Raw genomic sequence first — 17889 nt, forward strand, 5'->3', positions numbered from 1 at the left:
AAAATCTCTATAGAACAATCAAAAGAACAACAAAAGTAACAAGTATTATACAAACATAACTATCATATAAAACTTGTTGTAAATTGTAACACTTTTGCCACTTTGAAAAGTCTGTAAAAAATATACATAAAAGATGTTTTTTTAGTTGTCATTTTTTACTCAAGTATGAAAGAGTGTTTATTAAACCTAAAAACCATTATAGTAGTTGCCATAAAAACAAGAAGAAGTTTTAAATACTAAATGACTTTTAAAAAGGTTTAACTAAAAAGTATTTTAACTTTGTTAGTTATAGTTTAACTTTCTACATTATTGGAGAAACATGTAAAATAAATTAACTAAATATAAATGTTTTTATTAAACAAGAAAATAATTTATCTAACACTATAGATAAAACAAAATTTTTATAAAAACTTAAACCATTATGCTGTAGTTTTAAAGGATACTTGTTGTTTGTTTCTATTTACCTACTAAATAGTGCATGAGAAATATGTTAAACTTGATAGATATTTCATTTACATAAATTCTTAAATTTTATTTTTTATCCTAAATTACAAAGTTAATATACAAAACAAAGTTTAGTACATATTAATTAAAACATAAATCGATTTTTTCAAATTATTCAAGTGTTTTTTAAGTTAATGATGGATGGTCCAACAATCTTTAAACATAATTTTTTTTAGCAATATAAGTTTACAAAAGATGGCTTCTAAAAATGATGACTTTGATAGTTTTTCTGAAGAACTCAAAGTAAAAACTCAATCAGTTCATGATAAAGCAGATAAATTTGTTAGTTTGAAATTAGCCATAGCTTTAACGGATAAAAAGTTGTATGTAAGTGTCTTACGAGATTTTTATGCTGTTTATGAAACTATAGAGAGTCAAGTTCAAAAACATCAAAGCAATGACTTAGTAAACGCACTATGGTTGCCTGAAATGTCAAGAACTCCAGGATTTGCAGAAGACCTTAGCTTTTTTCTGGGTAAGTCAAAGCTTAATAAAGAATAAGTAGTGTCTAGTTTGAAGTATTCATATTAAGTTTTATACATATACTAGTAACAGTTATGTTTTTAAATTAATTTTAATTTTCAATTATCTTTTGAACCTTAGATAATGCAATTTAGAATTATTTTATCTGTGCACTTTTTTTAAATTTAAAGTCTTAACCTACCTAAATTTTAAAATATTTTTATTTCAGTTAAGCTGCTTACCTAGAAATTTTAATTTAGAATTTGTTAATAGGTGTAGGTTGGAAAGAATTGCAACATTGTTCACCTGCAGCTATGGATTACACAAATCACATTTGCAGGTACTTATCAAATATGTCACATACTTAAATGTATTTAATTGAAGTAGTACTTTTTATAATAAACATTTTTAAATATGACTATTTATAATTGTTTTACCAAATTATTTACCTTTTGTGTATAGAAATATATTTTGTGCTATAATATCTAATACCAAAGTTCTAAATACTTTAAATTACAAGTTGTCCTTCACTTAAATTTGTTTCAGTGTTCTATTAAACTCAGACTAGTTTAAATTGTTACAAAGTTAAGTGATTCTTCTCTTTAATTTTGTTGCATTAAAAAAATTGTCATCTAGTTTTGTATGTTACAAATTACTTAGGAATTTGTATATTTACTTATTTTAACTAAATTGCATCTATAATTATTTATACATTAAAAAAGTTGAAAGTAACTAAGTGAAAACAATTATAATTGCTATAAAATAGATTTTACTTCAAATTTTAAATCTAGTTATAAAAAAAGTAAACTTATCAAACGTCCACATTAAAACAGATCAATTCGTATGAAAAATTATTATATCTGCTCACACTGTGCAATAACATGTCTTTAAAAACTTATTATTTTGAGCCTGTCAACATTTTGCCTTTAAAAATATTAGTTTTGATAGCTGCTGTACAAGTCTACTCTCATACAGTCAGGCTTGGACATTTTAAATTATATACAATTTACTAGAGGTATAACGTAAAACCAATAAGAGCAATTCTATATAACTTACTCAAAAATTCAGAATGTTTGGGCTAAAAAGACTTTTTTTATTCAGCTATTTTTGTCAAAGTTAAATTTGAAAGTTATAAATTCTTAAGTTATATTAAAACTTACATCTATAAACTTTGTTTTTAACCAAACAGCGTGACTGACGAGCAACCAGAACTGCTTCTCGTGTACATGCACACCATGTACCTGGCCATTTTCAGCGGTGGCTTCATCCTCAAAAAGCTCATTGTCAACTCTTTGGGACTTCGAAGTGGAGATCGAGGAGTCTCTTCATTCGAGACACCACCTGAAGTGTCAAGGCTCACCTTAAAAAATCACCTTAAAAAAACTATGGATAGTTTTGAATTGAGCAGGGATATAAAAGATCGGATGATACAAGAAAAGCTGGTGATTTTCAGGAGGAACAACGAGCTGGCTGCCAGCATCAACCCAACTTGGAGTTCTGGGAAAAGAATTTTCAAATTATTTGTAATTGGATCAGCTGTTGTTTTTGGAACTTATTACATCATTGCTCATATGCTTAGAAAAACTTAATTCTGACTTTTTATTTAAAATTATGTAATATTATACAATTTTTTGTACATTTAAAATAAATTTTTAGAGGTATTTTTAAAGTTATTCAGTTTTCTGAGTTTAAGTATTTTAAGCACATCTAATGTAAAGTTGATGAAAAAGCATACTTAATGATTTCAAAAAATAGTGTTAATACTAATTACACAGGTATTTAACTTTACTGAAAGTTTTTTCCATGAGTATAGAAAAATGCTCGTTTATTTAAACTAGTAAGTTAGTTGTTTAGAAATAGTTTATATTTGATTCTGTCACTTTTGGATACCAAAAGTTTAAAAAAAAATATTTAAGTAAGTTAATATTTAAAAACCTGAGAACTGAAGTCTTAAATTAATCTTTGGATTTGGTAATAAGTGTTTAAAATTTTTACGATTATACCTTTGCATGCTAAAATTTATTGTGATTTATTCTCAGAATGAAATAGATAATGTTTTATGAAGTATTATATATAAAAAACATTTTTACATGAAATATAGCTTAATTTTTTTTTTTAGCAAACTTACAACTCGTTTTACTATTGACCCTTTTTTATAAAATTTAAAGTAGGGTATATATTTTATTCAAAGATGTTAAACATTTTTTTTAGCAAAAATAAAAGTATTTTATCAATGGTTCAAGATAGGTTTTACATATTATTTATTTAATAAAATTTTGACTTTGCTATGTTACTTATGTTTAAGTTTATGGACAAACTACAACTAAGTTGAAGAATTTATAACATTTTGAGTATCAAATTTGTCTTTGAGGTTAATCCTTAATAGATAAACAATCTTCTTCCTAGTTATATACTGATACATTTTTTAATCTAAAATTTTAATGTATGTAGTTATTAACTTATTATAGGTTGTTATGTTAAACAGTAGAGTATCTTTACTTTTAAGTTTTTATATACATATAACCATTAAATACCTCCAAGAAGCTAGGCTACACGATTCGCCTATCACGGCGCCTTGTTTGTAAATTAACAAAAAGGTTCTCTAACAATCTGTCAATTTAAATATTTTGTATTAAACCTATATAACTTGCTTAAAGTTTATTATAGTTCCTTATAATATCAAAATTGTAATAAGACAAAAATCTTTTTTTGTCAAGTTTAGCTTTTTATAAAACATCCTATTGTTTTAAATTGAAAATAACAATTTTTATTTTAAGAGTACATCCTCACTTTGCTCTTACGACAAAGTTAAACAAATATATGGAAGTTGTTCTAGTTGAATCGAAATCGAATGTGTTTATTTATATTTAATATTTAAATAAATACAAACTTTTCATTTCCTTAAATATATGTTATTGTATTGCAAGATTTTTTTTTTAAATCCTAAATAAAAGCTAAAAAATATTTTAGTCATAATTAGAAGCTTCCAAGCAAGGTTGTCAGAACTTAATGTTTTTTAGTATAATGTGAATCTTTGTCCTAACTAAAATGTTCTGCTCGAGTAATTTTGGGCGATACACTTATCACCACAATGGCAAATGTGCTTTCTATTTGCATTTGTACATAAAAGTAAGTTTGCCAGTTTTTTCTATTTGAAACAGAATATGTCCTTTACTATGCAATATGTTTGTTTCATCAAGTAACAAAATAAAAGTTTAAATGGCTAGTTATTGTTATTTTTACTAAACTCTAAACTTAAGATAAACTTAGGTTCAAAATTATATGCAGCGTAGCCAAAAAAACTAGAATGTGAGAAAAAAAGTGAAGTTTTGTACAAAAATCATTAAAAAAATAGGAATTTTAAACAATTTTTACATCTAAAATTATAAAATATTTTTAGGTACGAAAAGTATATCATATACATTATTAACTTTTTGTGCCACTTATAATTTTATTTATTGTAAAACACAATTAAAGTATTATTACAGTATCTTCTCATTATCTCATACTTTTTTACCATAAACTTAATTTCTTACTCAAAATGACAAATAAATTTGTAATTTTAAAATCCTTGAAGAAATTAAAAAAACCTGGTAAAATTTTTCAAAAAACTTTGACAACTTTGTATAGAGCAATTGAAGAAAAATAGTTTTTTGATTCTAATTTGGTCTTGTAGTAGAATTTATTTTCTTAGCTAAAAAGATATGCACTCGTGTATAGTTTTTAGTCTCAGTAAAAACAAAACATTGAATATTTTAAGTTTTTAAAATATCTATTTAAAAAAGTTAAATATAGACAAATGTATAATCAAAATACTGTTAAACAATGTTTCAAGTTCAAACACATGAAGTTTTTTTCAACTTATAAATCTGATTTTTTTGGTAAAATTTCCCTCTTTAAAAATATTTATTAGAGTTCTTATCAATTTATAACTATTACAAATATGCTTTTATATCTAAATTCATATCTTGAAAATCTATTGTAATTTCTATAAGTCTTTCCTTTTTTCCTGAGCCTTTTAAATGTAGAAGTTAATCACCAAAAATATCTTAAAACTGCCTTAAATTTTTTATATTCAATCCATATTATAATTACACTGCTTATAACAGTGGTTACAAAACATATGGACAGTAAATCATTAAACAATATATGTTTGCACACTTGATTATTAGGGGGTGTTTTTTGTAAGTCGTTTTTTTAGTGTGGTTTTGTTTGAAAAATAGTTCTTCATTCAATCTGTAAATATAATAGTTAATGAAGTACGATGTAATGAGCTAATCAACTCTACATCCCTCTGACTCAATAAAAGCTCGAACCATACTTTTTATTTAGAGGGAATGAGAAAAATTGAAAAAATTTGACACAAAAAAAAATTGTAGAAAGTATTACTTAGAATTTCATCATAATTTAAAAAAAATCAAGAATCTAAATTAAAGTGCATACAATTTGAGTTATCTAGAAGTCTACACTAAGTCCATCTCGGTCAAATGGAAATGCTTATTGCTTTATTATACCATTTACTTCACATTAAAGTCTTTCTGGTGCATATGATCGTTATGCAAGTGGTACAACATTTTTTCTCGGAACCACTGAAGCAGGAACGTACTCTTTTTCTATATGACTTGTAGTTACTTGGCTAGTAGTAGTACCATTAGAATGCTCACCATTGTTATCAAGAGAATTATGAAAATCATGACTGGATATATTTCTAAGCTACTATGAAACACCTGTGAATCATTGTACTGGCTTCTACTTTATTTGATTTGCTCCTGGATAGTACTGTAATAAATTTTTTATATCTGCTAGGTTGATCATAATATATGCTGCTACTGCTATTATGTCTTGGACTGGGGCTTATATCCCTCGATGAGGACTAGTAGTGACTTCTGCAGGGAAATTTTGAGCCTCTGTAGTGTTGAGAACGCAATCGTCTATTGCCTAGGCGGCTAGATGACTTATACCTTTCTTTTTCTGTTATCAGCAGCAAATTGAACTTGCAATTTATGACTCATCTTTAGATCCAATCTGTCAATAGCATTTTCAGCATTCCTAATGTGTTCAATATCGGGTAAATGATTCGGCTTGTTAGCCAGATTAGCTACAACACCTTAAATTTTCTGAATGCCTGTCTCAAGTGTGCCTTCTCTTTGGTATTCAACCGACTTATTCTTTGCAAACGACTTGCAGCAGTCTGATATACAAAAGGTTGCTTTTTGGCTTACCATTGTGTTTGCTACAGAATGCAGTGTCTGTAGAAAAAGAGTTGCTGTACCCACTTTAAAAACTTTTAGTTTTTTATGTTTCACTTTTAATTGCTTCACATGATTGTGCTTCTTCTTGTATATCAGCTTTGTTTACAGAGGACATGACTGCTTTCCTACTTGCGCCGGTCGCTGCAGCTAGGAAATAAAAATCTAAAAGATACTTTCCGTCTATAATGTTGCTGACCAATTTCTTTCTTTTACTGACACATCTCTTCTGATGCTCTTTTTAGAATCTCGCAGAAATTTTGTTTAGAGTCCAAAAATTTACTGTGTCTTTACACTTTTCCTCAGATGTTATACGTAAAAATATATAGAAAATATTTTGCTATCCACTTCCTACTACATAACTGGTGTTACTGTAGGCAAAATTAAGTCTAATATTGAGAATATAAATGTACTATTTACCACAGAAGTCGGCAGCCTTTTACAAGTCGCAGGAAAATTTTTCTGAAAAAAAAGCTTGCGGGCGACACAGTGGACCAGCAACTCGAAATAGGGAATTTTTTTTTTGACTTTGTCTTTAATTTAAAGCTTCTAACTAATTTCTAAAATTCTGTTTCGAACAGAAGTCATGCCAATTGGCTCGAGACGAGTTGAAGGGTTTTTGCAAAGATCAAATTATCTGTGTTTAAAAATTAAAAATAAATCGTTAAAAAACAAAACTGTATAGATATTTATGTTTTTGAAATATTTTTTTTCATAGTTAAGGTGTTTTAAAGTTATGTTTTATAAGTTTTAAGAAAAGTTTTTTCAAAATTTTAAAAAATTAAATTAAAATAATTTAGAGAACTAGAAAAAATACGTATTTTCTCACAGTTTTTGCCATTAATACAGTAAAAACTCAATTGCTAACGTATTATTCTCGAGAGCTACATAAATATGTGTAATGTGTATTTTTTTCAAAGAACCTTAGTTTAAGTAGACTAATTTTTTTTGAAGTCTTGGTTTTGAGGATACTACAGTAATTATACAACTAATTATCTTAATAAAATGAGGGCATAAAAAAAAGGTAAATCACGTTTTTTAACTTTATACTACTTTGTAGAGTTTTAACTAAGCTATAAGTTGCTGTTTACAGATTTTCAAATTCAAATTATCTTTTGAGATATGCTCAAGTCGGAGAGTGCAACAGGTTCTTCATAGGAGGAGAAAACTAAAACGGCAAATAAATAGAAATCAGTAAAAATTTATCTCCTACCTTTTATGAAATAAATACCTGAAATTTTTAAGAAATGTTCCTTTCAATACTTATAAAAGTCAATTGTAACATAGTTTAAAAAAATTAAAATTTTATTACAAAAAAATCAGTTTATTTTACTTTTTCGTGATACACTTTTTTTTAGCTTTAATAGCCACAAAACCTTGAAGTTTTTAGTTTGAAGTCTGTAACAACTTTTTAATACTTGAAATATATTATAAGTTACACATTAGAGAAGATTAATGTAGTTTACATAAGTTTCTTCAACTGTATAAGCCTATTTATTGTTCAGCGCGATTCTAGCCCACTGTGGGCCAGAGTGTAAAGAAAAAGTCTTCGGGGCAGCTGTTATCTAAAAAAGTTTAAGTAGTCAATAAAAATTACTATTTCACACAAAATTTTGATAATTAAGCAATAATAGAGAACTAGTAATTAGTAGTAATTAAAATTATTTTCTATTTGTAAGTTTTTACAGTATAAACTTTTATTTTATTGTTTTTAAAGGTCTGTTATAGCTAAAAAGTATCTCGTGGGGCGCAGATTTAAGCTTTATTGGCCGCATGAGGCCCGCAAGCCGCAATTCGCCGACCCCTGACTTTAAGTTTAAAATTTTAAGCATTGGTTGACTGTATTTAATAATAATAAATACATGATTTTTTTGAAGGTAAAACATTTATTTAAGTTAAACTAAACTAAAACTGTTAAATGAAAAAAAAAAACAAATCATTTACAGAACACTTCTATCAAAAAAGTTCTCCCGACACGCCAGAATATACCAGAAGAGTTTACAGTTTTGAAGGTATAGTAATAATAGGCAGAGCAAAAATCGTACTGTCGATGAGTGATAATAGTTTTGTAGGTAAAAACTATTAGTTTTTATTACAATGTTACAGTTTTAGTGACAATAACAAATCTTAAAGTAGTCTTTGTTTGCTTTAATAAAATTAAGGCTTTATAAAATTCAACTTAAGAAAATTATACATTATAACAGTGTATTTAAAAAAAATTATAATTATAAAAGCAAGGCCAAGAAGCAGTGTATACTGTGAGTTTTAGTTGCAACCGGCAGTACAGTATTCATAATAGCAGTTTGTACAATTGTGTGTCTTAAAAATAAAAGGCTTTTATTGTTTATTAAACCTAATTTTTTTTAGGTCTTTCATTAAAAAAAGATTTTTTTGATTTTTTGTAAATTTTTTATTATTGTTTAAAGCTTAGTAGCACTTCCTAACCTAACATTGTAAGTAAATTTGGTATTAAAACGACAGTATAATTAATAACACGCACACAAATGTTGAGAATGCAGTCAACCCTGAATTGAAAAGATACATCCGTGATTACCAAATAAAAGTAAGAAAGTGCATCAACCTAAATGCATAGTTGAATGACGTGTAGGCAACTTACTGAATATTTTAGTAAAAAACTTAACATTTATAACTACTATGGAGACAGATTGACTTTCAACAACAAGGTTACCATGGACGACAATCCTCCAAAGAAAATGGGCCCAGTTTATAGAGCTGAGGACAAAAGACTTAAGTTTTGGTATTAAATAAAATTGTTTTTTTTTCGTAAATAAAACAATGACAGTTTGTGGTTAAACTAAGTTTGGACTTATAATGTAAATATAAATAGTGCTTTAAAATTTTTACCTTTAATAAGTACAATTTTCGTCTTTTACAAGTATCAATCAGTATTGCTCAAATGTTTGAAATTAGGTTTTGTAAAAGCATAAACTATTAAGTTTCTAACTTGAAGAAATTAAAAAATGATTTTAAAACATAAGAAGCTTTTTTTACTTTTAAAACAAATCTTTATTTGCTCATGCAATACATAAAAATATGTCTTAAAAAGAGAGATAGAACCCAGTTGGTGACCATGCTAAAAAGTTTTTTATAACTTTATAAGTACAATCTGCTGTGTTTTTAAGCTTTACTAAAGATTAGTTTCTACTAAAATAAGTTAATATACAAACTAAGTTTTGTATTTATCATGTAAACTGTTTAAAACTAATGTAATTGCAATAAAATTTTACAAGATTTACAAAATATTTTACATGAATTTTAACTAAATAATACTTAAACCGAAACCCAAAATACGTTAACGAACATATTTTAAAAACCATAGTTTTTTATGTGCTAAAAATTGTTTAGTAATATGTTTTACTTTTTCTTAAAATCTTAAGAAATTTAAACAAATTTGTACAAATAACTTAAACTTAGCTCACAAAAATATTGCTAGTTTACTTGAAATAAAGAACTAGAAATAAAACAATCTAAATCTATAAAGTTATGTTGCAAGTTTTATCCTTATAGTATTTTGAAACAAACAAAAAAAAGGTATTATTCTTTTTTATTTTTAACACTATAAAAGCATACTTTTAACAGCTAGCTAAACACAGTTATAAATTATCATTTGAAACTAAAGTTGAAAGTAAGTCAAGTAAAAGTATAAAGAAAAATTATATCATTAAAATATGATATATCCAAGCTATTTTAATTAAAAGTTTAGTTTTAAAAAAATAAACTTTGATTAGTTATTTATTTCGAGAAAAAAAAAGAGTGTGTATAGAAATTCTGAGCAAAAATTTTTTTGTTGTAAACTTCGTTTTCTGATTGCAAGAATAAATTTTGTCGAGAAGAATTCAATTTATCCGTGTTTTTTTTCCACTGCAAGCATAAATTAGTTAAAATTTCTATCATACTTGCAGTAAATATTACATGCAATTTACATTTAGTATGTATTAAATACAAAAACAAAACTTACTGCAAACTATAGTTCACCACAATTAAGTTTTATACATTTTTTCTCAATAACGACAAAAACTATTTATGTTTATTTAATGTATGTTTATTATTTTAAACAAAACTTAACAGTAAAAATCTTACTTCAAAAGTGAAGCTTCGGTAACTGGAATAACCAATAAAATTGCTGTATTTGAAAATTCTTCATTTAAAGAAACCTGCATTTATAGTTAAAACTTCAGTCAGTTATAAAACACAAGCTAAGATGTTTTACTAATAAAAACTGCATGTAGTTAGATCGTACAAGAATTCTAGTATTATAAAAGAAAAAAAAATATATAGTGAAATATTTAATAACATTTTCCTTAAATTTTACAAAAATTTAAGCTGTGTACAACTACTGTAAATTGTAAAGGTTTATTTTATTTTGTTAAACTTCTATAAACGTTTCAAAATGCTCAAATTAATTTCAATTTAGACAGTTGAAACCCGACCATCTTTCAATTGCATATTTACCGTAAATTATTCAAAGTACAGTAACCTCTCGCTTATTTACGCACATTGTGTCCACAGAAAAAATGCGTAAAGATACGAGATATCGTAAAGATACGAGAGGTACCAAATATACATACTATAATGGCTGTTTTTTTTTGATATTGCTTCTAGTTAAAGGAGACTGAAGACTTTCCCACATTTAACAATTTCTTTACTTTGTTTATAAATATGAAAACAAAAGATAAAACTATACTATACATTTATTGAAAAAAAGAATTAAAATTTATACAAAATAATAAAACTTGTAGAAAAACTTGACTAATTTTAAAAATAAGTATATTTTATCTTTAATTATATGTGACTTATTTGATACTTAACATTTATATTCTATTCTGCTTAGCAAATTTAATTTATAATTTTGCATTTGTTTACAATTAAAAAATGGTGTGGTGTCTTTAATGAAAACTGTTTCTATAGCCTTTAACAAAAATATGCATTTGGTGCTGTAACAGATTTATTCTTTGAACAAAGATATATAAAATATAAGAAAAATGTTTAATAAAAATTGTTTATGTTACTACAACTTTTTTTAACTTGACCTTTGCCCACATAAGGATAAACTTGTCTTGCATTGTATTAAAGATATATAATTTTTTGAGTAGGAATGAAATTTCATGCCATGATTTGTGCAAAATTTTTTTTTTTTTGAGGTTTTTAGAATTCTAAAATGCGTAACTAAATGAGAGTGCGTAACGTCACGAGTGCGTAAAGATGCGAGAGGTTACTGTAGCTATATTTTATAAAACAACAATCAAATAAGTTTTTAACCTCAACAACGTCATCGGAAATGATGCAAGGTCCGGTAATGAGTTCATCGGTCATCAGGTCTCTCACCTGCCCGTATATCAGAACCACTTCCTGAACGCTGACGTCATCGATGTAATAGTATGACCTCATATCACTCAGTTCTACTGGGTAACCTGTGAATAAATAGTCGAAACAATTAATATTCCAGCAAACGTAGTGTAAAATGGTTTTAAAAAGAAAAACGATTATATCGAATATTGTCATAGATTTAATTTAATTTAAGATTTTATTTTATTAAACTTTTCCATTTTTTACTCGTATGTAACCTTAAATACATATGCTACCATTAAGACAGAACAGTCTTTTATTTTAGTTTATTGTCATTTTAATAACAAACTTACCTTCAATTAGATGATGAGCCACAACTAGACTGGTTTTACCCTGCAAACGAAAACAGTTATTCTTAATTTAATTACAACTTAAACATTTTTTTATGATTACAAATAGGAACCTCGTATTTTCTGCTGGCAATATACAACGGCAACGCAATTCGAAATGACAAGATCTTCCAAATTCGTTTTTCGAGGTTGTGGAATCTTTCGAAGCCCTCTTCAAGTACATCACGCGGCAGAAATAAAGTCTGGACATTAAAAACAAAACATATGTAAGTTTGTAAAAGTATTAGTAACAAACTGATGGATTGTTACGCAAAAAGATACCTGTAATGCTGTTCAAATAACAGAAAAACTACTTTTAGTACAACATGATAAAAAATACTTTTTTTGATAACAAATAGTTTTAGTCAAACCTTTTAAAACACTTGAATAATCTGTTAATTAAAAGATTAGCACAATTAAAGGTAAAAAATAAATAAAGTTTTAAACAGCTAAGGATGTTGATAAAACTTTGTTTAAGTATAAACCAAAAATACCAGTAGTTAGTTTTAAAATATAATTGGTCATATTGGATTGAGCTTGAGTAATCTTGTTTAAACAAAACTGAGGTTTTTTGCCTTTAAAAATATTAATAATAATAAAAAAACCTGCACAGCAGTTTCGCAAATCACAGCTGGACTAAATGTTGAGTTTGTCATGAATCTGAATTCCCCTAATACGCAACCGGCACCAAGATAGTTGGGATACATTTCTTTGCCTCTAAATTTTATCACTTTACTTTTGTCTAGTTTTTTTAAGTGATTTATTAAAAGATCAGTTTTTAAGATAAATTGTAGAGATGGATATAGTTTCGTTTGTTTAAAAAAACTTAACTATTATACTTTACACTGATATATATAAAATGTATAATATATCAGTGTATAAATTTAAATTGTACTAGTTTTGAACAGTCTAAGGCTAAACAAAAAAAAAAGCTTTAGTTGTACGTTTTTAAATTTCTATCAACATATTTATATTAATTAACACTAACCTACTGTATCGGTGCATTTTCTCCGGATAAAACGGAATAAAACTAACATGACCGTCAGGTTTTCCTTCGATCTAAAGTTTTTTAAGTACTTTGAAACTATTTACTGGTTTAATATTGCAAAAACTTAACTCTAAAACAAAAAGCGTAGATTTTATTTTATTATTTTTTTAAACAGTGTAAGTTTATTTAACAGTATAGCTTTTATTATTTTGTAAAAAACTATGTCTACTAAGTGGTAGATAAAAAATGTGCTACTTTTTCTTTTAAACTTTAATAATCTGATGAAAATTACTTAAAATATAAAAACGATTAAAAACTGAGAGTTTGTTTATGTTAAATAGTTGAAAATTTTTTTCAAATACTTATATTTGAGTTATATGATTAATTATATAACAACTAAGTTTTTCTAAATCAAACCAGCTAGTATGATAAAAAGGACTAATACTTTAAAAACTTTTCATACCTTAACCATACCATAAACAATTATATGTATTCCGTCAGAAACGTCATTATCAAGTAAAACGTATTCGTTTAAATCGTAGTTTCTTAATTTTGCTCGTTTGAAGAAATAGTTCTTCATTTTTCTATTTCCTTTAATTAATTTTCTTAAGTTTTTAACTTAAATTACAATTTTAATTTAAAAGGCTTGATTACTTTACAGTTTAATAAACAGCTGTATAAAAAATGTTTTATAACTAGTTTGTTTTTAGCAATAAACTTGTAAAATGCTAAAACTACTGAAAAAAAAGTTTATTTGAGTACATAAGTCTTAATTTTTATTATCTCAGTAAAGTAAATATCTAACAATCTACATTTTCCTAATATTCAATTTACCTGCAATCCAACTAATGTGCTGCAAAATAACACTGGGGTCTCTCTGGGGCAGCTCCCATGGAAACGAAGTCTCTATCGTCATCTGCTTCTTTATTTCGTAATGAATCAGCAGCTTTTCGTGCTCGCTAAAAATTCCCTCTGTTAAGAAAATAGTACATTAGTACTTTATGACGTTTATACGATCAGATAAAACTGTAAAAAAACGTGTATCTTAAATGTACTTTACAGTTTTTTTAAGGCTTCAAAGGTAAAAATTTTAAAGAGTTTTTAATAATTATGAGGATAGACATATATATTTTAAATTTGTTTGATATATCTTAGTTAGTTAAAAAAAGGTATTTTTAATAAATAGTTACTTCTTCACTATTTTAGTACATTTTCCTAAAAAAATAATTTAACTTTAGTAAACTAGTTTCAATAGTGATAAAATTTATACTGAGGTGTATAGTGTGCACAAATTATATAAAGGAATTTAATGTGGGCAGTTTTTGAAACATTGAGGATCACTATTCTGAACAACTTTTGTTGAGAAATAATAACTAGAAATATTGATAAAAAATGCTTTTACAAAAAAACCTGTAAGTTTTTGTTCAACATAGTCCCACAAACTGTTGAGAATAGTTCTTATGGCACTTTTCGTGCGAGCTCTCGATCCAACATTCACGTATTCTCTCTGCAGTTGACCTAGCATGATATTTAATAACAAATACTTTTCCGAATAACTTACCTTAATTTTTAAACTAACTATGTAGAAGAAACATGTCTAAAAAATCGTATGAAGATATGTTTATAATTTTGACTGATTGCATTTTACTTAAGCTTATAATTATGATTTAAAATAGTACTTTACTAGATTACATTCTGTGATTAAAAATTAATTCACACATGTATGCTATTTTTGCAAAAATAAAATGAGTTAAATAAAAACTCAACACTTTAGTTTATATTTACTTTAACTAATTTGTAAAAAAAAAAGTTTTTTGATTTAAGAACTACACTGTTTAAAGTTTTTTTACTGTAGTAAACAATTGTTTCGATTCTAAAGTTTTATGATAAAAAAGCAGTTCTTATCAAAACTTTTTACTTCCATAACAATCATATCAAAAGTTTTCGTGTTGTACTCAAACTGTATAAAAAGGTAACATTTAAAACAGATACAACCAAAACAACCAGTAATCTGATGTTTTGGTTCAAAATGTTTTTATAATTAAAAATAATTTTTTACAAGAGCTATCTACGTTTACAACAATTTAAAAGCCTTTAACTAGATTGCATGCAGCATCTAGCAATGTGCAAAAAGAAACGCATGTAACAATAAAAAACAAACGAAGTTCGTATGTGGAGTCGATTCTGTTCTGTTCGTTGTTTTTGATGAGCATGTCCAGAACGTCCCTCCTTACGTATATAGAATGCAAAAGCTTGCTTATCACCTCCTCCCCGAACAAAAAACCCTTTCCTATGTTGAACTCGTAAGCCACCCTACATTTGTTGACATGAATTTAGAATTATCACATGCAAAGCTGTGTAATAGTTCGCTACACGCTTGGGTCCTTATGGCAATTATGCCCTGCAGTTACATTTGTTGTTCGAACATATAAAAGATAGATATCGTAAAAATTGTAAAATTATTTACTTGAACAGATTTTTCTTCAAACTAATACTTGTTTCAAATCATTGGGCTTAAACCAGATTCGAAATTAATTAAGATTAATTGTTTCAAACCTTGGTTTAGTTTGGACCCATGAAAAAAAAAGAGCATAACGATAATCAAGTGTTACAAAAAAAAGTTTAAAACTAAATAAAACAAATATGTTGTGACCTTAACACTACGAAAACCCAAAAATAAAATTTATTAATTATTTGTGTATATTACATGATATACACATACGAAAGTTTAAATAGGCAGAAAAAAAAAATCATTTTTTTGTTTTATTTTTACAGAAAAACTCGTACAAAAAGTACAATAAAATAGCATCTTACCGTTTGTCAATTTGGCGAGCGGCTCTCCTCTGCACTCTGGGCAGAGCTGATTTGGTGATCTTCAAGATTCGAACCGTTCGGAACACCCGAAGAAATTTGATAAAGCCGAACGTTCTAAAGTAAGAGTTAGTTTTACCGGGTTATTAGAAGAAACGTTTTTAGTGCAAAAATAAAAATTTCAAGTATTTTTACTTACTCGAATACTACGACGTTCTTAATACTTGTAAAAGTAACTTTTAAAAGAACTGTTTTCCCACTATAAAAAACTAGCTCTATAAAAAAATAAATTACAGAATTTAGTTGTAATAAACAGGTATATTTTTAAAACTAATTTTAAAAACATATAAACTTTGAAAAAAAACACGCAAAGTGTAAGTTTTATTAAAAAAATAAATTTCCAATCTTGTATACTTAATTTCAAAATTAAGCGTGGTCAACAAACTTTCCGTTTGCTTACGAACATTGTTCACAAAACTTTCAACAAGCAAGTTTTTTAAGTTCACAAACACTACCGACAAAAACTAACTTCAAGAAGTTGGTGTTGTTGGACTTGACGAGCGAAGGGTGGAGCAAAACGAGGGAGTTGTCCACAACTTGCTGCTCGGCGTTGTACATGAACTCGATAAGCGTAGTGCTTGACTGACCATGCGTGGCGAACAAAATTTGCTCGACGGCTAGCTCAGTGAAGGCGCTTATGAGTATGAGCACGTCCAGCTTGTTCCAGAATATCTTGGTGTACTGCCGCGGACCTAGCCCTATTATCTGTACTCAAATGTTAAATAGTAAAAGTAAATATATAGTTCAGTAAGAGCTAACAGTTCAATCTTAGCATGGTAAGCTTTTGAAAATAATTAGACTATGTTTTGTGTTCTTTAGGTTTTGTGGATAACTAATTAAAACTAATTAAAACAATATATATCTTTTTTGTAAATACATAGTTCAAAAGAAGTTTATTGTTACTTGGTTTACTGTTTACCATAGTTTATGTTTTTCTGCCTCGGGCCCAGTCCTTTGTCTGTATTTATATGTTGTGTGCTTTTTATGTTGTGCCACAGTAGCCATTTTCGCGTCAATTTTGTTGCAAAAAAAGTTTGTTTTCAAGTACTCATTATAAATATAGCTTCCTTAAATCTACAACTTTTTTTTTGCACTTGAGCCCAAGCCCCTAATATCTTTGTTCAAACATCATATAACTTCTGTAAATTTTTTAAGGTAAATCAGCAGGTCGGAAATTTAAAAAAACATGTCAAATACGAGGAAACTCTATACAAACTTGCTGTTTAATCTCAATGTAAATTTAAACGTAGAAAACATTTTTAAACATGTTTGACTATGTAAATGCGTTCTTGAGGTTTTTACAGTTAGCAAGACAGAACTAACTTGAATGATGCTTAGTTGGTTTATAGAGGTAGACGATTCCAAAGAAGTTTTTTTCAATTTTTAAGAGATAAAATCTATGTTTTTTACAAAACTCAATAGGTAAGTAATGTTCCAAATTATTAAAATATTGCATTTAAGAGCGTAAGGGGTAAGGCAGTTTTTTTACATGTTGATCTTGTTTTAAAGATCTTAAACTTAGTTTAAAATTGTTTTTACCGCTTTTTTAAAATAAAAATTAGTTTTTAAGATATACGGGGACAAAGTCGGAGAGTTCAATAGGATCTTTATGGAATGGGAAGTTAAAAAAGCAAAAAAAGAACATTTCATGAAAAACAAAACTTCTCCTACAATTTTTAAGCAATCTTTCTCAAACTTTCAAATTTTATTCTTAACTGAATAATAAACAATCCTATTGCAGAAATTTTTGAAATTTTTAGTAAAAATAACTATTTATTTTCTTACATAAAAAAATTTCTTTCACTAGAGAAGTAGAAGAGAACAACCAGCTGCCATTTTAAATATATTGATAATAAAAGATAAAACAAGCTTCTTAACGAATGTCTGTAGAAAAACAACCTTCACTGGGCAATACTTACACTACCAATCATTTTGTAGTAAGAAACAAAAAGTAAACTTAATCAAAACACTTTACCATAGACTATAGAGCATACAAAATCTGATCGAAAGAATTACTTCGTTTAGAGGTTGAGAGAATGTAAGAAATTTTAATAAAAAATGGCTACCCACCAGATTTGATTAAGAGGGTGATAAAATCACACCACATTAACATAAATCA

The 17889-nt window shown here is 27.0% G+C and overlaps 2 protein-coding genes across 2 annotated transcripts in view; one reads left to right on the top strand and one right to left on the bottom strand.

Moving 5' to 3' along the window:
* Positions 1-684: 684 nt before the first annotated feature.
* LOC145835983 (uncharacterized) lies at positions 685-3108 on the top strand. The gene is made up of 3 exons (XM_082943756.1): positions 685-979; positions 1240-1306; positions 2156-3108. The coding sequence occupies exons 1-3, from the start codon at positions 700-702 to the stop codon at positions 2553-2555; spliced, it is 747 nt and encodes a 248-aa protein (XP_082799882.1). The 5' UTR covers positions 685-699; the 3' UTR covers positions 2556-3108.
* A 2693-nt stretch (positions 3109-5801) lies between these two features.
* LOC145836583 (sperm-specific sodium:proton exchanger-like) overlaps positions 5802-17889 on the bottom strand; it is a 28219-nt gene continuing 16131 nt past the window's right edge. The window contains exons 17-28 of the mRNA XM_082944376.1: positions 16240-16475; positions 15714-15827; positions 15061-15212; positions 14310-14417; positions 13734-13871; positions 13363-13490; positions 12900-12970; positions 12517-12628; positions 11986-12114; positions 11876-11915; positions 11496-11647; positions 5802-5873 (exon numbers count right to left, since the gene is read on the bottom strand). Of these exons, the coding sequence (XP_082800502.1) occupies positions 5802-5873; positions 11496-11647; positions 11876-11915; positions 11986-12114; positions 12517-12628; positions 12900-12970; positions 13363-13490; positions 13734-13871; positions 14310-14417; positions 15061-15212; positions 15714-15827; positions 16240-16475 (1452 nt within the window). The remainder of the gene's footprint in view (positions 5874-11495; positions 11648-11875; positions 11916-11985; positions 12115-12516; positions 12629-12899; positions 12971-13362; positions 13491-13733; positions 13872-14309; positions 14418-15060; positions 15213-15713; positions 15828-16239; positions 16476-17889) is intronic.

The sequence above is a fragment of the Thalia democratica genome, chromosome 5 (genome assembly GCF_965202585.1).
Source record: "Thalia democratica chromosome 5, ktThaDemo2.hap1.1, whole genome shotgun sequence".
NCBI lineage: Eukaryota > Metazoa > Chordata > Thaliacea > Salpida > Salpidae > Thalia > Thalia democratica.